We start from the raw sequence: 20,786 nt of genomic DNA on the forward strand, positions 1-20,786 counted from the left end.
CCCTGTGCCTGCGTGGGTTTCCTCCAAGCTCTGCGGTTTCCTCCCACATCCCAAAAACATGCAACATTAATTGGACACTCTAAATTGGCCCTAAGTGTGGCTCCATGTGCGCTGCGATTGGCTGGCAACCAGTTCAGGGTGTACTCCGCCTCCTGTCCGTTGACAGCTGGGATAGGCTCCAGCACTCACCGTGACCCTCGTGAGGATGAGCGGTGAAGAAAATGGATGGATGGATACAACCAAAATATTCACTTTTTTCCCTTTTTGACTGCCAATTCAAAATGTAAAGAACGAATGATGCACTGATATTTTTTAAGGCACATAAAAACTGAAATTTTGTTGTAATACCTCAATGAATGTGGTTCTTTGAGGTCAGAACTTGAATTTATCCTTTTCTTTTCCCCCACCAGGACTACGACTTGTGCATCACTTGCTATAACGTGAAAGGCCACGAGCACAAAATGGACAAATTGGGGCTCGGGCTGGATGACGACAGCAACAACCAGGCAGCGGCGTCCACCCAGAGTCCGGGAGATTCTCGCCGGCTGAGCATCCAGCGATGCATCCAGTCGCTGGTGCACGCATGCCAGTGCCGCAACGCCAACTGTTCGCTCCCGTCGTGCCAGAAGATGAAGCGCGTCGTTCAGCACACCAAAAGCTGCAAGCGCAAGACGAATGGCGGCTGTCCTATTTGCAAGCAGCTCATCGCTCTGTGCTGCTATCATGCCAAACACTGTCAGGAGAACAAATGTCCCGTGCCGTTCTGCCTCAACATCAAGCAAAAACTCCGGCAGCAGCAACTGCAGCATCGACTCCAACAGGCGCAGATGTTAAGAAGGCGGATGGCCAGCATGCAGAGGGTGGGGCAGCCCGCCGGGGGGCAGCCGGGAGGACCCGTCATGGGACTTCCGTCACCAGGCACGAATGGCATCACCGCACCCAGTACGCCGACATCTGTCGGGACTCAGCCCGCGACCCCGCAGACGCCGACACAGCCCGTGCCCTCGGTCCCTCAACAAGGATTGGGGCCTGGCCCCGGAGTCCCACAAGCTCCCCAACCAGGTGGGATGCCCCCTCAGCAGCAACAGCTTCATCACCAGTTTCAGCAGATGCCAGGTGGAGGAGGCGGTACCGGGGGCATAATGAGCTCCCCTCAACATCAGCACCACATGCACCCGCAGGTGCAGCAGCAGCAGCAGCAGCAGCAGCTGCAAGGCGGGGCAGGAGCCAACCATCAGCAACTCCACCAACACCCAAACAACATGGCTGCATTTGCCAGCCGGGCCCCCGGTTCCTCTCCAATCCACCAATCGCAAGGAAAACCCGTTCTCGGATCCGCGACTCCTCCTCGGCAGCAACCCGGTTGCCCCGTCATGCCTGGAAACATCGGAGGCCAGCCTCCCAACCAACCCCAAGGCCAGCCCGCTCTTCCGCAGCAGCAACCTTCTGGCCCTCCCCCGGCCGCGGTTGAGATCGCGATGAAGATCCAGAGGGTGGCCGACGCCCAGAGGAAGATGGCCCTGCAGAGACAAGCGGCTGCCGGCCTGATGCCGCCTCACCCCCACCATCAACAGGGCCAAGGTCAACAAATGGCCTTGGGACACCCGGGGACCGGGGGGCCGGTTGGTCCCCAGGGCATGCCGCCACAAAACCAAACTGCAATGCAGTCCGCCCGGGCCCACATGGAGCAGCAACAGATTGCTGCGGGTGGGATGATGGTCGGCGCTGGTGGGCCGATGCTACATCATCAACAACAGCAGCAGCAGCAGCAAGGCAACATTCCACATTCTCAGGTTCAACTTCAACAGCAGAGGATGGGCGCTCCGCTCCAAAACCCACAACAGCAGTGGACAGGCCAGGGGATGCCCCCCCAGCAGAGACAGGCCATGATGAACCAAATGGGCCATCATCAGGTTTTGATGGTAGCGCAGCAGCAGCAGCAACAACAACAACAGCAACAACAACAACAACAACAACAACAACAACAGCAGCAGCAGCAACAACAGCCGCAAGGTGCCGCCGGACCTGGGCCCGGGGCCGCTGGCGTCCCAGGAGTCGGCGCGGGCGGCAACATCACCCAGGCGGCACTGCAGGATCTTTTACGGACTCTTCGCTCGCCCAGCTCGCCGCTCCAACAGCAACAAGTCCTCAACATTCTGCGCTCCAACCCTCAACTGATGGCCGCTTTCATCAAACAGAGGGCCTCAAAGTACAAGGGGGGGCCAGGAGGTCCCGCACCCACCGGGGGGCCTGCCGGGAACGTCATGGCTGGAGGCGGGTCACAGGTGAGCGTGAATGCGGCTGGCGCGGGCCAGCCGGGAATGCACATGGGGGGCCAGGGCGGGACAAACATCGCCGCTATGGCCCAACTTCAGCAGCAGCAGCAGCAGCAGCAGCAGCAGCAGATGCAACACATTCAACAACAGCAACAGATGCAACAGCAGCAGAGACCCCTCCTTGGTGGTTTACAGCAGCAGCAAGTTGCAGCTCTCCAGCAGCAACAAGCCGCAGGAAGAGGACTGCAGGGGCAGGGAGCACAAATGGCAAATCTCAACAATCCCCAATTCAGAGAACTCCTCATGAGGAGACACCTGCAGCAGCAGCAGCAAATGGGGGTCAACCACGGTCAGTGTCCGCAGCCCCAGCCCCCACAGGGCCAGGGTTACATGGGCCAGCCTGGGATGCAGCCACCCCCGGTGGGGCAGGGACCCCAAGGAGGCCCACCCCTCGGCCCTCAGCAGCCAGGGGGTCCCCCTGGCTTGCAGGGTCCGGGCTACCCGGGCACGGCCCAGCAACAGGCCACGGCCGCGCTGCAGCAAAGGCTCCAACACCACCTCCAGATGCAGCAGCAGCAGAATGCCATGGCAGGCCTGCCCGGGGGCGATTCGGGGCCCGGTGGCGGGGGCGGGGGCGGTGGGGGACCCCCGCAGCCCTCTCAGACAGGTCCAAACGGCCCCCCGCCTTCTCAAGCCCTGCTTCAACAAGCTCTCCACCAGAGGCTGCTTCAACAGCAGCAGCAACATCTCGCCGCCGGAGGCTCGCCGGCGCAGCACAGCAATCCCATGAGCCCTCAGCAGCCCCCCCAGATGGCCCAGTCCCCCCACCCCCACCTGCAGGGCCAAACGCTGCCCACTGCCCTGGCCAACCAGGTGCGCTCCCCCCAGCCCTCACCCAGACCCCAGTCCCAGCCACCACACTCCAGCCCGTCGCCGCGCATGCAGCCCCAGCCGTCCCCCCATCACATATCTCCGCAGATGCAGACGGGATCCCCTCACCCGGCCCACCTGAACCAGCACCACCCTGGTATGGTGGTTCCGCAGCAGCAGCAGCCTTCGTCCCAGCAGCAGCAGCAGCAGCAGCAGCAGCAGAACTCTATGGAACAGTTTGGCTCGGACCAGAGTGCCATGTTATCTCAGCTGAGCGGGATGGCGGGTCTCCATGGGCAGGGGGGCAGCAGTCAGGACCCACTGGGCCAGAACTTAAATCACAACCCTTTAGACATCATGTAGGAATTCTACTTAACATGTCATCTTGAGCTGGGGGGCAAAAAAAAAAAAAAAAAGCTCTGATTCTTCGCACAAACTGCACTCATCCAGGACAGTGTTATCTATCGTTATCTAGCCTTTCTTTTTTTCATTTTTTTTATATATACAGTATATATATTATACTTAAATGTTATTTAAAATGTTTTCAATAAAGATACATTGAACTGAACTTCCTATGGGAGATGAACAATAAATCAAACAGTCATTAAATAGAATAAATGAATTGTAAGTTATTGCCGTTTAATATATTTTTTTGCCAATTGTGGACAAATGGGGGTGGGGGGTTGGGTCGTGCCCCCGCGGTCTTGCAGAATACAGTAGATGTAAGGTAATATTTTTGGAGAGGTTTGTGATTTTTGGGGTGGGGGGAGAGGCCTTTTTTAATAAATGTTTTTAAGCGGAAGTGGAATAATGCAAATAACTTTTTTTTTTTTTAATGGGTTGTTTCCTGCCATTTATTCAGTTTTTTTTTGTTTTTTGCAGATTGCAAATGGTATTATATTATTCATGTCAATCCAAACATGATCCATATCTTCCTTTTTGATGTTTGGCTTTGCTTTTATTTATTATCTTCTTTTGGGGGCGGGGGCATTACGTCACTCGAGACCGGGCTACAACTCGTATAGAAATTTTATTTTTGTTATTGAGTGTTCAAACGGGGTCAGTCGGATGTTTTTTGGTTGACGTTTCATGTCTTGAGTTGTACGCGTGCGTTCTCGGGGCCGACAGGAACAATTCCGATGTCAGTGTTTTCTTGCAGTCGTCACCAGTCTGCTGTGAGTTTTGACACGCTGAGAGGACACGTCGCGACATCTCGTAAGGGACGTCCGCCGTGCTGGGAGGGAGCGTTTCCCTCGCAAATAACATGCAGGCCCTCTCCCTCGAATGTGTGTTTACTCCTTCCTTCGAAAAAAAAAAAACTTGTTCTGGAGCGTGGGAGACTTGGGGAGGTGGGCTGCATACCTGTGTGCCTGTAATCTGTTGAGTACATCGGCTGGGATGTGAAACATGAGCGTGATGGGCTCCTTGTATTGTTTTTGGTTTTGTTTTTTAAAATAATTCTCCTGTTTGGATTATAAGGAGAATATTGATCCAAATGAACTGTGTTGCACAGAAATGAGGAGAATGCAGGAGATATGAAGCATCATTCTCCATCTTTCTGCCTCTTCCCAGTTGCTGCTTCCCTTGGACTGCCCCCGCACCCTTCCCCGCTCACCTCTGCCAGGGGGGAGTAGCTCTCCCCCAAAGTCCATTCTTTATCTTTCTGCTAAGAACTTTGGGAGTTTATTTAATATTTTGTACTGTACAAAGGAAAAAAACTGTGGACTTAAATACTGTTTTTTTAATAATAAAATGGAAAATGAACAGTGATTTGAGTAGTTGGGTATGACTATTAAAAAAAACAATTTTTGTATTAGTAATCAAAAGTAATTAATGCTACCATGACGTCCACCTGACAGTTAAGCACCCACACATTTAAATATGAAAGGTTATATATTGCACATGTAATTTCAACTTATTTTTTGTGAATGCAGAGAAATTCTTCCATTATGTCCAAAGCAATCACCTGCCCCTCAACATGTTTGTCATTTCCGTACTAGGTCCTCTTGACAGCCTTGAAAATCGATATTTCTTTCCTAATCGTTACAGTTACAAACTCCATGTTTATGTTACATGAACGTGACATAAAGACACCAAAAATACGAGCTGGAAAAAATATTTCACGCCATTTTATTCATATAACAAAATATAAAACAAATACGCATTTTTACAAAGAGCCACAAAAATAATGGTTTGACAAATCCAGAAGGATGCGAATTGCCGTATTCGGTCTCACCATCCAAACCGCGCCACCAGCTTGCTCTGATCGTCCAGATCTTTTTGAACCTTCTTCCTCATGTAGAAGATGGGGCAGTCGCGGCTGAGGAGTGCAGCGACGCGTTTTATTTAACGGGGAACTTGCCCGGGAGTGGACGCCACGTGAATTATGTACCTGGTACAGAGGACGTCTTCGTGGAGGGAACCTTGACAACGCTGACATTGAGTCCACAGTCGAGAAAAACGTTCCTCCAGAGTGTTCAGATGGAAAATCTAAACAGTTCAACACAATTTTAGAAAATGCAATTATTTTTTTAGCAAGGATATGGGAGAAAGTGCTAACCTACCTCTTTTTGATACAGTTCAGACTCTTTCTTCTTACAGTAATCACACACAGCAGCTGTACAGATACAAATAAAACATAAAATGAAAAAAAAAAATCTACTAAAGATTTTTACATCACAGATTCACAACTATGGTAGTGCTGGGAGGTATAGAAAAAAATAATAATAAAAAAAACCTATCACAATATAGGTAATTCCTATTATGTTAACATTATTCCACAATATAGTATGCTATTTTTATTCCATAAAAAATATATATAAAATATACAACTGTTACTGGTGACATTTTCTCATTTGATTTGGAAGTGATTGACATGATAAATGAGAAATGCGTGCTACAGCCACAGAATACCTTAGTAATCAAGTACATAATCGGATAAAATATATTTTTGCTTGGTTAATGGGCAATTATATAGCCAATAGATTCATAAAGAATGACCAATTAAGTTTCCTTTTTGAGACAGTCAACAGTTTTTTCTTCAATTCACATTGTGCTTTGCAACAAGATGTTTTCTTCACTACAAACAAGTACAGTGAGGCAACTTCAAATAAAAATTCAGAAAACAGAAGTCATTAATTTGAAAAAAGAACACGAGTTTGTCTTTTTGTTCTAAAGACACCATTTTATCAAACGGTGGTCTAAAGACAAGAGGCCACGACATAAAAAAAATGGCATCATCCATCCATCCATTTTCTTCACTGCTAATCCTCACAAGGGTCGCGGAGAGTGCTGGAGCCGATCCCAGCTGTCAAGGGGCAGGAGGCGGGGTACACCCTGAAACGGTTGCCACCCAATCGCAGGGCACAAAGAGACAAACAGCCACACTCACAATCACACTTGGGGGGAATTAAGAGTGTCCAATTAATGTTGCATGCTTTTGGGATGTGGGAGGAAACCGGAGAGCCCGGAGGAAATCCACGCAGGCATGGGGAGAACATGCAAAGTCCTCAAAGGCGGGGCCGGGATTGAACCCGGGACCTCAGAACTCTGAGGCCAACGCTTTTACCAGCTGATCAACGGACAAAAAAAGAAAATGACAAAGAAGACTGTAGTCTCACATCAAATGGAATTGTGCCGATTCTTGAGACAGTGACGGCCGGCCCACTGTCAACCTACGTATTGGCGAGATTGCTCACAAAGCTAGCGGCTAATGCTACAGTAAACAAGCCCCATGAGGCAAAATAGCAGGCAGCAGATCCAGTACGGCAAAATACACGCACCATCTGTCTTGAGCACAGCTTTGCAGCCAATACAAGTGCTCCTCTTCTGAGCGAACGCCATGAGGCCGCCGACCTTCGACGTCAAAACCGTCTTACAGCGCGTGTGGTCGCCCTCTGGAAGGAAACAGAAGTTTTCTCTTTGGGGGATTTACACTTTTCCCACTCAACTGAAGCGAGCTGCAAGTTGTTAGCAACCAAAATTGAGCACCAGAGTATGGAAAAGAGAGGCGGGGAAAATACTGACTGAGGAGCACGTTTTCTGCCTTGCTCTCCCCCAAAATGGGCTCAAATATCCTCAGCAGGGGCTTGGATAGCTGCTGGTCCAGGTAGTGCTGGGTGTCGATGGGGATGTTGTTTTCCAGCACATAGATGGGATCCTATCGTGGGGTGTGGAATTTTACAAATGATGCTCGCCGGGATGAGCGTGATTGGGGGGGGGGGAGATACGGCACTAAAAACAAACCTCGGACTTCATGTACGCTGCTGCTCCTTTGGCAGCCTTCACAATCACATACGGAACTCGGTCCCCCAGGTTGGGAGCGCTGCCTGCGTCTCTCTTCTTCATCCTGTCCATGACACACAACCGTAAAGGCCCTCACTTGATGACCATCTAAAAAGGTATTTTACTTTTATTCACTAATTTCTTCTTTCTTTAAACTTTGGCATGAATTCCCAATAAAACTTTTTTAACATTCCATTTTTTTTTTTTTATCCCCCGTCAGTACTGAGGTGTACCCAAAAGATTGAGAAGCACTGCCGTAAAATATTTAACGAGAACCACGGGCTTGTTCGGACCTCTCTGCCAGCTCCACGTGCGCCTGCTTGCCAGCGTACTCCTGGGCCGTCCGCGTCAGCTCCTTGGTGATGACCAGCTGGCTGATGTCGATGCGGTTGCACAACAGGTCGGAGATCACCTCTTTGGCGTGCGCCACTGCACCTTGGGGATCCCTAAAAACGCAACGGCACTGTGAAGGTTTTCATTGCCCCGGCGGTGTCTGAGTTGTTATGAAGATCGTGCACCTGTCGATGAGGATTTTCTGCAGGCACGTGTTAATCAGATTGGCCACCAGGGGGCAGTTGTCTCTGCGGACTGTTTCAATGCCTTTACAGTCCATCTTATCATGAACATCTGCGTTGGAGGAGAAATAGAGGCCAGCGTAGCGTTTCTTGTTGATCAGCAAGTAAGGGAAGTACACCTGTAGACATTAGCAACAACACGTTTTTACATAACACATCACTAATTAACCTTAATTTCTTTACTCTCAATAAGGGCACCCATTAATTACATTCAGAAAATGGGTTAGCCGGAGTTCTATATCAATTTTAGCTGAATAAAAATACAGAAAAATCATTGTATATTTTTAATCATTCAGCTCCACATTACAGGGGTTCCTCTGTTTGCAACAAACATTTCAAGCTTACAAACAGCATGCGGCATAGCCGAAATGACTCTTTTTCTTTCGACTGTTTTATGTTTATGGCTTAAAAATGTTTTTCAAGCAAACATTTATAGTAATTCTGACATTTTGAATTTACAGACATCAAAAAGTGTCATTTTTCTTTTATGTATCTGCAGTCTGTCAGTGCTGCAATGGTGACAGGCATAACAAATCCTCTTCCATTAGATGGCAGAATGCATAAACCTCTGCGCCGTGGCGCAAAAACATTTCGGAAACTCGTGTAGCGCAAATAATATCATCTAAATAACTCCACAACAAAAGCAATCAACAATCTATTCTGTACAACTGAAAGAAATAATACTAATACTTCACAACACAATTATAATTTGCATCCAGCCTTAATACTCGATGTCACAGCTGTGGAAGTAAATACAGTACGTGCTACCAGGATTAGAATTTGAAGACGGTGAATTTTAGACAGCAAATTGGAGCTGATCGAATTACAGAAAGTGTATTGTAGCCAGTTGACTTGTTAACATTAAAAAGTCACACTGACATACAACTATTGAAAATGTGATCACTATACATTTCAAATTCAAATCCTGTTTTCTGTGGTATTTCAAATTCAAATGGCACATATTTACTTCCACACACAGCCCACGTTAAGACAATGGCTACAGCAGTAACAGAGGAGGGAAACAACTGCAACTCATTCTGACCCCGACTGCATCGTGGAAAGCGTTCGTTACCTTCTCAAATTCCAGCTTGATGGGGGCTACAAAATGAGACGACACCCACTCTGCGGCCTCTCTTCCGATGGTCATGGCCTCCTGCACCGTGGCGACACCGAGCTTGACCATGACAGAGTCGGTGTCACCATATATGACCTTTTGGTAGGAAAACGAGATCAACGATATCATCTGCTTCTGTGTGAACTGACGATTTCAACAAAAATAAAGTGGAGCATATTAGCGCATTCACGTGTCTCAAACCTTTGCATCGGCTTGGTAACCATTGGAAATGATGTACTTTGACTCCACCAACTGTTTTGTTTCCTCAATCATCTGTCTTCCAAACCCGGTCACACTCTACATGTTAAAAAAAAAAAAAACATGTCAACATGTGTCTTTCCTCAGCCTGTCATTCAGACACGCCTTTCATTTCCCCTTTTAGTCCACATCAAAGTGTGGAGTGAAACATAAAGCCATATTATGGGCTACAGTTTACAGTCGGAATGACAAAACAGGATATTAATGTGATAGCTGAGGACTACCTAATAAGCACCACATTTATGAAGTTATCTTAACAATACTTTTCAAGTCAAGCTCAAAATCACACATTTCGGCTATTTAGACCTCCATAAAGTGACTCTCTAACAAGGAAATTTAAAGGTCAAGTGTCATCCCGACAAACATTCTAAAATAGATGTTGAAATTAAAAATACATATAACATTGTTCACTTCAATGTCCATATTAAAAAATAAATATGAGCGGAGCACATGTCATCCATGCGCAAAGCTGCGCAAGTGTCATTCGACATCCAAGTGGTCGCCAAATTGGCTGCATCTACTGTCCGTGACGTCACTCCCAGTCATTCGCCATTGAAAACATGCTGTGGCCTTCAGACACAGAAGCTCTTTTCAAAGTAGAGAACATCTCACAATAATTACCCTAATATTACCCTATTGTTTCGAGCCATATTTAGATGGTATGCGGATCACCTTAACTAACAACAGACTCCCAGAGAGTATGTATGAGGCAGCCAGGCCGAAGCCATGCACATCCGCGAGGTACGACGCGGAAGCCATCCGACATGCACATCGACACATTTAGCACCCCTGTCATTTGTACGCGGATCTTTTGTTATGTTATGAGAAATGGATTATGTGGGGCCCCCCAAACTATTATGGTTTTTAGTAGCTGTATACACACCTACCTGTCATTTGGAACCCGCGAAACTCCTGTCCTTTGCACCCGCGCAATCCATTTTTCACGAGGAACCGGGTCTCTTGGAAACTTATGAAGTGTTAATCCACGCTATCGAGTGTTCGAGCAATATCCAGCAATGCTGGCATTTTGGCTAACACGAAGGAACGACGAGCTATCGTCCCGCAGGTAAAACTAATAGAAACAAACGAGTCCGCTTGAGTGCGCGACTGCCTCCAACGTCACGTTCTGCTTCCTGTCGAAAACAAATCCCTCGAGAGGATTTTCATGGCGGGAGTTACAAAAAGCCATATATGTCAAAATCACGTGGTGAAAAAACTGATGGGTCCATACCGGCTGCTGGTTTTTCATTAATAACATACTAAAAATCAGCCATTTCATGACACTTGACCTTTAAACGTGTGTTAATTTTATTGAAAAAACTATTTGGTTTTGTCACAAGTGTCCAGAAAAGGCTTTAGATGCCACACTGTCAGAGCTGTGACTAAGGGTCAGGGACAGCCTCATCAGATGTGTTCACTTACCTGGGAGATCTCCAAGCAAGGCAGCTTGCCCACCTGAGCCCCCGTGAAGCCATAGACAGAGTTTGCACTGATTTTGAGGGCTAGCTGCCGACCATCCAGCACCTGCTTCTTAAAAGGGTCTGTTTCCTTTTTGAGCTCCGCCTTCGCCCTGTGGACGAGAAGTAGAGAAGGATACGACACGTTGCTGAAATCTGGGCGCCCCTGAAGAGCATGCTCTGCAAGATTTGTTAACATGTGTAAACCAAAAGTTATTATTTAAACCTCTTTCTGGCCGAAAGCAGGTTCTCCAGGATATGTGGTAGGAGGCCTTTCCTCACCGAACTCTTTACAAATTGATCACCAGTGGGTGTCCTGATGAAGTCCGCTGGTGACAACCTACATTCCGAAGGCCACCAATTACATTTCATACCTTCACCTGCATCATACAGTTTTTAAGATGCTTTTGTTTTAAAGACTGCAAAAATAATTCAATGAACTCACCCAAGTTTTTCCACGGCACCTTTCTGCAGCAAAGTGGTGTAACACAGATTGTGAGCCATCATAATGGATGGATACAAGGATGAAAAATCCAATGTGGCGATGGGAACACTGTAATAGCTGACGAAGCAAGACGGCAAATACAGTATTGAATGCCTGTACTTACAATTAACAACACAAAAGAATGGTGGACGCAAGCACGCACCCTTTCTCTGGCTCAATAACTGTGGCGCCAGTGTAATCTTCTCCTCCCTGCGACTTCACAACAGGCATCACCAGATCTTGTTTGGCTGCCTAAATGTGAATGTAAAGTACGCAGGGTTCCCTTTACGGTATACTGATGATGCAATAGTGCATGAGTGAATGATTCTGAACACAGGCTATGCCTGTGTGAGGACACATTCGGCCTAGTCCCTCATACGTGCCTCTCTCACCTGTCGCAGGAGCTGGGAGACAACTTTGATCTGCTGCCCTCTGGACAACAGATAGGTGAGAGGCACACCGGTCACTCTGGCCATCTCCATGTAATTGATCACGCACATCAGCTTCTGCAGCAGCCGCAGTGGCAGAAAGGCGTCTTTCAGGCAGTAGACAGCCAAACGTCGCCGCGTCTGTTCGTTGCCATTCTGATAGTGGTCGGAAACATTTCGAATGAATACACCTGAAGAGGACAACCAATGGACCTTTCCGACTGGCGATCTTCAGCTCCGCCCCCTTAGCTCCAATTGCCATGCCCCACAATCATCCAAAATGGTAACAGAACATAATGAGTTTGAAATGGATCCTCCATCACGTATTCCAGATATTGGGGTATGTTTTTTGCCAAATGCGTCGGACTTGTCCAAGAGAGTTCTACAGAGAAGTCTCAACTATTTCACGCAAGGATATGCAAATGGAATTAAGATTTTGGACGGAGCAGGACGCAATGTCAGAGTTACAGCGAAACGTTGGAGATTGATGCAAAAAAGTTTGACGCCTCACAAACTTCATATTGAAATCCAACAGGATAAAATAGTGGAATTGTACTGCGTATGTAAAGCAGGGTGAGTACTTTTTACTTGGAAAGATCACGAGTAATATCATTGTGGTCTTTATAAGTGCATTTGACTTGGCTCGTGATTGAACCCAGTGCTCTGTTTTAAAAGTCTGATGTGATACAAAAAGACCTTTCCCTTGCATGACATGGCGCATTTATGTATCACTAACCCGACTCTTTGGCATAAAACATGACACACTTCATTCAGCAGGTCAGTGATACACTAACAAAGTGAAAGTTGTTCTCCTTCAATGTAAAAAGCACTGATAACAGTTAAATCAAACTCAGAGAAGATACTTCTCCCTCACTTACCGAACATGCAACCTTGTGTTTGTTGATATTGATAATATTCAGTTGTACGTGCGCTCTTCCGTGAGCCTTAATCTATCGTAGACACTTCGACAACTGCGTTTTAGGCTTTGGAAAATGAATCAACCGGGACCCTTGCAACCTAGCCGGATATCTTTGATCAGAATTGCACATTCCACCAAGTGCATCCGAGGACCATTTTCTTCGTAACATTAACTTTTCCAACCACACGTGACTGACAACCAGCATTGCTTGTGGGACACTATGGTGAGAGGGGGGTGTCAAGCCAGGGGTTAAGACAATGCGGCTATCTGATTGGCTATTATTGTACGAGTGATTGACAGATCGGAAAGGTCTATTTCGGCAGCGATGCAACAAAGTCAATGTGAGCGAGGGCGCATGTGCGCATTACCTGAAGATCAGTGATAATGGAGTGCTGCACGTCCTCCTTCTGTTCTTGCAGAAAGTGGAAACTCACAGCATTCAGTGTGTAGGACCGCAGTTTGTAGTCCCTGAGGAGAACCTAATGACACACACACACACACGGAGTACAGGGTGTTTTTCATGCAAATATTGACAGGTGCATATTCTGAATATATGAATGTACGTTTTCTCAAAAATACATGTGTTCTTATGTACTCACAGTATGTGTGAAATGTAGTGAGAGAAATCCACGCTGACCTGCAGTAGATCAAACTGAACACGGCCCTCCATGTTGATGATCTTGTTTTCTCTGCGGCCCATCTGCTTGCTCTGGAAGTTGAGGTCTCGTATCACTGACTTGATCCCTCTCACACGGCCCAAATAAGGAAACAGGTCGGCCTGCGCAATGGAAAGGGCGAATTATTGCACAAAGAGAGGGCAGGCGGTGCCGAAGTATTCATGTGCACCAAATGATCCGGCAAACCTTTAAAGCAGCAGCCCTGTTGAGCAAGTAGGGAAAGTCAAAGTTTTGGATATTGTATCCTGTGATGATGTCCGCGTCCACTGTTCTTAAAAACTCAGCCCAGCTCTGCTTAAACACACAATTACATGTTAGGACTGTTTCAAAAAGACATTGTTGCAGAATGTGCTACTAAACTTAAACAAGAAGTGTTTGCCTGCAGAAGCTGCTTCTCTTGAGTGAAGCACAAAATCTGAGAGCCCACAATGCTGGCACACGACTGGAGCGTGAAGACCGTACGGATGAAGGGCTCCGTCTCACCCTGTCGCTGCACCATGGATGCGATCTGAATCACAGGATCTTTGTCTGCTTCTGGGAAGATTCCTGAGGGGGGCAGAAAAAGGCCGATATCGTCGCATTGCCTGCAATTGCTTTTTTTGCTGTCAGCCAGCAGTGGCAAATGATGAAACAAAAATACTTGGTTACTGTACTTCAGTAAATTTTTTTAGCTACTTTATTTTGAGTATTTATCTGACTTTTTTTCATTATTACCATAATTTCCGGCCTACAAGCCGTGATTTTTTTTCACATGCTTTCAACCCTGCGGTTTATGCGGCTAATTTGTGCATTTTTTTCTAACGGCTGCAAGGGAGCACTCGCGGTGGAATATATGTCCAGAGGAAGTGACTTTTACCGGCCCTGTTAGCGCTGCACTAGCGTTAGCGCTGTGCCAGCATGTTGCTGCTGTGTTACTGGCGTGTCTCAGTGATATTTACCGGTAGGTTTTATTTTAACCGGCCCTTAGTGTTAGCGTTAGTGCTAGCTAGCTTTAGCGCGGCGCTAGTGTTAAGCTCTTTCTGTGTACACTCTTTCTTTGTAAATATCTCATGTTTCAATGTGGGCACTTGCGCCTTTTACACAGCTGCGGCGTATGGATGTACCAAATGGTATTTCCTTTACAAATGTACTCGGTGAGGCTTGTAACCAGGTGCGCACCGTCGGCCGGGAATTACGGTACTCTTTCTATTAGAAAACAAACTTGTAGTTTTGATTCCTTATTTTGTCAAAGTACGCTTGTTACTTTTTTCAATCCCTGTGGAAGATAACGCAACATAAAATACCGTATTTTAGGCGCTGTGAACCCTGCGGCATATTTAACAATACAGCTAGAATATATATTTTTTTGTCTTCTAGCGACTATGAGTTTAAAAATACAGCCAAAACATGTTTGAACCAAATGGTAAAACATGGCCATTACCTATAATGCAATAGGGGTGGGCATTAGCAGATGCCTCCAATGTGTAGAAGAAGACTTTACTTTCACCGCACATAGGAGGGTTTACCCCAATGGATAGGTTTCCAATGACGTCACCACAGTCCTTAGACCAATTGGAAGAATTAACAATAGAAAAAAACTTCATGCTTCACCTATCACTTGTGTTCTCTGACCTATATGACACACAAGATGGCATAATTGGAAACCTATTCATTGAGCGTAGGAGAAGAATCTACCTCAATTGCATGTAGGAAAAGATGAACCTCCCGCTAGCAGAAGAAGGCGGTAGTTTTCTGGTGCCCTCAAAGCAGGACACAGCACAACACGCATATATGTAAAATATAAACTTTGAATTTAATTAATTTAAAATCTATCACGAAAATTGGCCGCATGCTAAAGTCTTCGTTTTCTGAGGTCTGCAAGTGAAACTTAAAAGCCTGGATCTATGTGAAAGAATCAACCATCCCCAAGGGATTAAAAGGCTTGACTGCTACGCGAGGAGAAAAGCAATATATAATGACAATAACCTAACGGACGGGGTATTTGTGGTACCTTTCCTCCCAGCACATTCAATGTCAAAACTGAGGACACGAAGCGGTGCGATCCTCTGCCAGTCACCTTCTGCTGGATGACTGATCAAGTCGGTCCACGCTACATCAACCTCATACTGACACAGAGACTCCTAAAAAGCCCAAGAAAGTAAAATGATTATACTGTATTTAATAACACTGTGTGGTCCGCTGCAGCATCGCAACCATCCGCTGTGTGCAGCAAATGGCGACTAATGTCATGTAAGGCCAAGCTACCTTGCCTGGATGCTTGGAATCTGTGCACCCTGAACTCTTTTCTTCACGGACTCTGAACTTGCCTGTAGGCAGCTCGATCCAGCAACATCCAACAACGTTGCTGTCCACCATGAATCTGACAACACCAAACATATGTAACTACAACATGACAACATTGTCAAATCATTGTCAGTCAAATTTACAAACTAGGCTGCATCGCGAGTACACTGAAAAGTGTCACTATACCAAGTTCTACTTTGGGTTTGATATATCACATTACGGATTCTATCTACTTTTTGTATCAGCTGTCCTCTACCTGTCAGGGTTGAGCTGGAGCCTACCCCAGCTGACTTTGAAATTTAAAGTCTTGCTTAATCCTAAAACGCAAGCTTTTGTTTGGAATGTGGAAAGAAGGTGGACTGCCCAGGGAAAACCCACACAAATTATTTTCAGGAAGGCCAAAGGAGAGATTCAAACCCCAAAGGAAGATTTAGTAACCACCAGTCTAACACGCCGCTCCGTATTATAAAATTCAATATACCGTAATTTTTGGCCTATAACCCGCGATTTATTTCACACGCTTTCAACTCTGCGGTTTATGCGGTGATGTGGCTAATTTGTGCATTTTTCTAACGGCCACAAGGGGGGAGTCGTGCGGAAAAGGTAAGAGTGAGACCGGTGGAATATATGCGCCGAGGAAGTGACTTTTACCGGTCCGACCCTGTTAGCGCTGCACTAACATGTTACTGCCGCGCCTCAGTGATTTTTACCAGTTTTTTTTTTTTTTTAAAACAGTCCCTGTTAGCGCGGCACAAGTGTTAGCGTGGCGCTAGCATTAAACTCTGTGCCTTTCTTTGTAAATATCTCGTGTTTCAATGTGGGTTTCTATGTGGGCACTTGCGGCTTTTATAGAGCTGCGGCGTATGTATGTACCAAATGGTATTTCCTTTACAATGTACAGGGTGAGGCTTATAACTAGGAGCGCTCTGTAGGCCGGGAATTGCAGTAAACACACACCTTATTTCAAAATCAATGTTGGCCTCAAAGGCTTGGAAACAATGGATGGGAAAAGGTCCGAATTTCAAGCCCTGCTCCAGCAGTCGTTTGGCGGGGGCAATGAGACGAGGCATCGCCATGGTTATCCGCAAGAAATCCAAGATTTGTTTACCGTGGTAACCGTACATATCTGGAGAAAGCGGGAAACAAATACAAAGAAGAGGAATGACATATCATCGTTAAAATGTTTTTTGTTGTTTTCTGTGTTGGTTCAGCATTATCAGTCGGACCATAATTGGCCCGTTGTCCTCAGCCTCACTTTCTTTCCGGGTGATGTCCACAGCCAACACAGTGACAGAGATGTTATCTTTGTTGGAGCGCATGTCCTTCAGCACAGCAGAGTTGAGCTCTCTTTTAAACTCGCCCAAGTAATCCGGTGTGAAGCCTTTTCATAGGGGGGAAAGAAAAATTTTAAGAGTGGAAGAAATTTCCCCCCAAAAACATGCACAGAATGAAAAAAATGACATCCTAAAAGAAATATCCACCTTTTGGGGCTGGGACATAGAAGTAGGGTGCAAATCCGTGAACATGACAGCACACACTGTTTCCGCTGTCCGTCACACCAAACATCCGAATGATGGGGACTTTTCCGTGTAACTGACCGGGCATGCCTGCCACAGCCGCCCCTGCACAACATAACAGAATCCAAGTCCAGAGGGTAGCAGGTGGATACAGACTGGGATTAAAAAGGTGAACAACATTGAGAAGGGGACGGTTAAGGTTCATCCTATAATTTCACCAAGAAGCCAAAAATCCCCACCTTGTTGTGAGAACAGTAATACAAGCATCAGAGTCAAACATGTAATAAAATAACTATTAGGAAAGTAGACATTTGTGTTTTCAGGTGGCAAAGCGAGGCCATTCGCGTGAATATCCTCTCACTTCCGCTTCATCTATCCATTTTCTTTGCCCCTTATCCTCACTAGGGTCGCGGGGAGTGCTGGAGCCTATCCCAGCTGTCACCGGGCAGAGGGCAGGGTACACCCTGAACTGGTTGCCAGGCAATTGCAGGGCACATCGAGAAACAGCCCCACTCACAATAACAACTAGGGGCTATTTGAGTAGTGTCCTATTAATGTTGCATTTTTTGGGGATGTGGGAGGAAACCTGAGTGCCCAGAGAAAACCCACGCAGGCACGGGAGAACATGCAAACTCCACACTGGCAAGGCCGGGATTGAACCCGGGACCTCAGAACTGTGAGGCCAACGCTTTCCAGCTGAACCACCGTGCCACCCCAAACGATTTAATTTAGAAAAAAAATGAAGCGGAAGTTTGTCTCCACGTGCCACGCGATTGGCTGGCAACCAGTTCAGGGTGTACTCGCCTCCTGCCAGTTGACAGCTGCGATAGGCTCCAGCACTCCCTGCGACACTTGTGAGAATAAGCGTCTAAGAAGCTGCATGGATGGATGGATAAATCGTCTTGAAAACTTTTATAGTGAAGGGGTTTGCAATTATCTTAGTGTTTTCAAATAGTATATTTAGGGTTTAAATTACAGCACACTAAATCGGCAAATTTTGCCATTTTAAGGTGAGGGCATGTACTATTTGCAAATATTTACTATTCATGGCAGGTCTTGGTCCCTAAACCCTGTAAAATGCGTTGGTTTGCTGTACCTAAATAATAGTCCAGATCAATCTGTTGAAAAACCAAAGGATCAGAGGATGGATCGAGCGAAGGGGCATGAGGCCTCCGCCAGCGAGGGTTGAGGTCTGTCGAAAAGAGGTCACCTGGCAAAAAAGGGTTATAGATGTTAAGTTAACCACAGTACTAAATAGAATTTTCAACACAGATACTTCTTCCATACCAACAGGAATGACATCATGGCCGGCCTGCCCCTCCATCTCCTCGGAATCCATGTCTACGTCATCAAACATGGACAATTCCTCCTCAAAGTGTGAAGGACTGTCCTCCCATTCACCAGCCATCTTGGTGCGTTTAGTCTGGGAAACGCCACCCAAAAAAGGTCCACCCTTGCGCCTTTTAAAATCCATGACTACAACTGAAATACAAAACACAGTTATTTGAACACTGTGCCGGTCAATGATGACAACATAACACATTCACAAGTCACTTTGATCATAGCGGGTCATGTAATTAATTACTTGAGCAAAACTATCCCTCCCAAAAAAAGTTTCCCAATTTAAGGGGAAGATTTGATTATTGTCTCCCACATTATAAATTTTACTGTGTGGCTTCAAAAACTTTTTTTTTTTTTTTTACAGACAATAGACATGGAAGGGTTTAAGTATTGAACCTACCTTTTTTCAGACCCATACCAGTAGGAATAATCTCTCGAGTACTCACCAATACAACTAACAACTAGTACATAATGTTTCAATTAATAAAACGGCAGAAAATTGTGAGCAGGGATCCTCCTTTCTTTCTGACAAACATGGTAATTCGTCCATGTGTCAACCACGTACTCGACATTACAATAAAAATAATAATAATGAAAGAGCACTAACATGACCTGTTGATTCAACACAACGGAGTGAACGGGAGAGCAGCGGGCCCACAAAATGGAAAGTTACTACATGAAGTTCAAACAATAATTTGGCAAGTTAGTGACCTCCTAGTTAAAGTGTGTAACTTGCTGTTGTTGCACTCTCCTAGTCAACATTGGCATTTATTTGAGTATCATCTATGAACCCCGTTTAAAAGACGTCTGGCTTGTTTCGGGAGTTGCACACATTTCAGCTAAAAACTAAAAGTTAACAAACGAAGTAACAATCACAACCGCATCCATGTCGGTTCATTTCGGATTTTAATCAAAGGCTGGCATATGTCTCGGCATGAAAACTGCTGTCTTTCTGTCTAAATGTGTGAACGTTAGCTTACTTTTTCCCAACTGCTCCCGCCACTCTTCTTTAATTCTGGGCAGAAAGCGCGGAATCTGATTTCCGGCTTGTAGCCCGCCCCCATTTTGGGAGGAAAAGGAAGTGACGTGTGATTTAGGCGGTCCCGCGGTTGACCCGGAAGTGCTCATTTTGTCTCCCGACACTACGCCAAGTCACTAAGATGGTGTTGGAAAAGAAGGGCTCGGCTCGAGCCGACACGGCGGGCCAGCGCAGGGTTCTGGATGACGCCACCCGCCATAGAAGGCTGACCAGGCAGCTCGAGGCTCTGGAGAAAGACAACTTCCAGGACGATCCTCTGAGCTCCCTGCCCCCGCCCGGACCGACCGCCCGTCTCCCGGCCTTCAGTGAAACGGAGGAACCCGAGAAAAAGAAGAGGAAGACGCGGGGCGACCACTTCAAGTTGCGCTTCAGGAAGAACTTCACGGCGCTTCTGGAGGAGGAGAACTTAGCGGACAAGCCGGAGCCCAACTACCTTTCGGCGCTGGTTCCGCCGTCGTCGCTCCCGCCGCGCCATTTTTGCTGCGTGTGTGGCTTTCCTTCCAACTACACTTGCACAACATGCGGGGGGCGCTACTGCTGCGGCAAGTGTTTGGTGACTCACCGGGAGACGAGATGTCTCAAGTGGACGCTGTGACGGACGCTGCCTCGTGCCCGGCAAATTTTGTATGGATGAAATTACATATTGGTGTTTCTTTTGTTGTCAGTTTTACAGTGAACTTAAATTGGGGGTGACAAAAGCAAGCAACTACACTGCGCCAATTTTGGGGGAGAGCTGTGTGAGTGAAAGTAAGCAATGTTACTTCTAAAGTGTGTTGTTAATAAGTTTAAGTGTGTGGCACCAATAAAAGTTTTTATATTTTTACATAGCTGAGGTATGTGTCTGTATATTCTGAGCATAAATACATGTCATTCTCATCACTTTATCTTGACTAGGTTGATATTTTTGGTGACACAGCGCATCAAATCTTTAGTGCATCTGCTTCATTCATCAAAAATATGAGTGCAAAAGTTCAGAATGGCCCTTTTGTTTACATTTCCTTCGCCCCCCCCCCTCCCATTCCCGTATCATGCAAGGTACCTTCATTATTTTCCTTTCGGCTTGTCCCGTTATGGGTCGGTTCAGCGTGTCATCTTTTTCCACCTGAGATGTCTAATCTCATGTATCTTCCTCTCTAACACCCATAGTATTCATGTCCTCCCTCACCACATCCATCAACCTTTTCTTTGGACTTCCTCTCGCTCTTTTGCCTGGCAGCTCCATCCTCAAACACCCTTCTCCCAATATACTCACTCTCTCGTCTCT

At 46.5% G+C, this 20,786-nt stretch overlaps 3 protein-coding genes across 10 annotated transcripts in view; 2 read left to right on the forward strand and 1 right to left on the reverse strand.

Moving 5' to 3' along the window:
* The window catches only part of ep300b (E1A binding protein p300 b), a 31,484-nt gene extending 26,568 nt beyond the window's left edge, over positions 1–4,916 (forward strand). For all 6 annotated transcript variants that reach the window (XM_061846891.1, XM_061846890.1, XM_061846893.1 and 3 more), the window contains one exon: positions 411–4,916. In XM_061846891.1, the coding sequence (XP_061702875.1) occupies positions 411–3,509 (3,099 nt within the window). In that variant the 3' untranslated portion in view covers positions 3,510–4,916. The remainder of the gene's footprint in view (positions 1–410) is intronic.
* Positions 4,917–5,260: 344 nt separating this feature from the next.
* Positions 5,261–19,611, reverse strand: pold1 (polymerase (DNA directed), delta 1, catalytic subunit). Of its 3 annotated transcripts, none has more exons than XM_061846936.1 (27): positions 19,464–19,611; positions 18,430–18,624; positions 18,239–18,352; positions 17,107–17,247; positions 16,881–17,006; positions 16,583–16,751; positions 15,587–15,701; positions 15,333–15,462; positions 13,722–13,888; positions 13,529–13,633; positions 13,303–13,443; positions 13,034–13,144; positions 11,711–11,902; positions 11,482–11,570; positions 11,280–11,396; positions 11,061–11,174; positions 10,800–10,947; positions 9,321–9,416; positions 9,078–9,215; positions 7,949–8,124; positions 7,724–7,876; positions 7,392–7,494; positions 7,173–7,305; positions 6,929–7,042; positions 5,711–5,763; positions 5,539–5,636; positions 5,261–5,466 (listed from the first exon to the last, which is right to left on the reverse strand). In XM_061846936.1, the coding sequence occupies exons 1-27, from the start codon at positions 19,609–19,611 to the stop codon at positions 5,379–5,381; spliced, it is 3,474 nt and encodes a 1,157-aa protein (XP_061702920.1). In that variant the 3' UTR covers positions 5,261–5,378. The 3 variants fall into 3 exon arrangements, with proteins under 3 accessions (XP_061702920.1, XP_061702922.1, XP_061702921.1); XM_061846938.1 differs by lacking the exon at positions 19,464–19,611 and adding an exon at positions 19,091–19,457; XM_061846937.1 differs by lacking the exon at positions 19,464–19,611 and adding an exon at positions 18,884–19,054.
* Positions 19,612–19,643: 32 nt separating this feature from the next.
* Positions 19,644–20,345, forward strand: znhit1 (zinc finger, HIT-type containing 1). Its single transcript, XM_061846939.1, has one exon. The coding sequence runs from the start codon at positions 19,644–19,646 to the stop codon at positions 20,115–20,117; it is 474 nt and encodes a 157-aa protein (XP_061702923.1). The 3' UTR covers positions 20,118–20,345.
* Positions 20,346–20,786: the final 441 nt, after the last annotated feature.

This window comes from Syngnathoides biaculeatus, chromosome 16, assembly GCF_019802595.1.
Source record: "Syngnathoides biaculeatus isolate LvHL_M chromosome 16, ASM1980259v1, whole genome shotgun sequence".
NCBI classification, from domain to species: domain Eukaryota; kingdom Metazoa; phylum Chordata; class Actinopteri; order Syngnathiformes; family Syngnathidae; genus Syngnathoides; species Syngnathoides biaculeatus.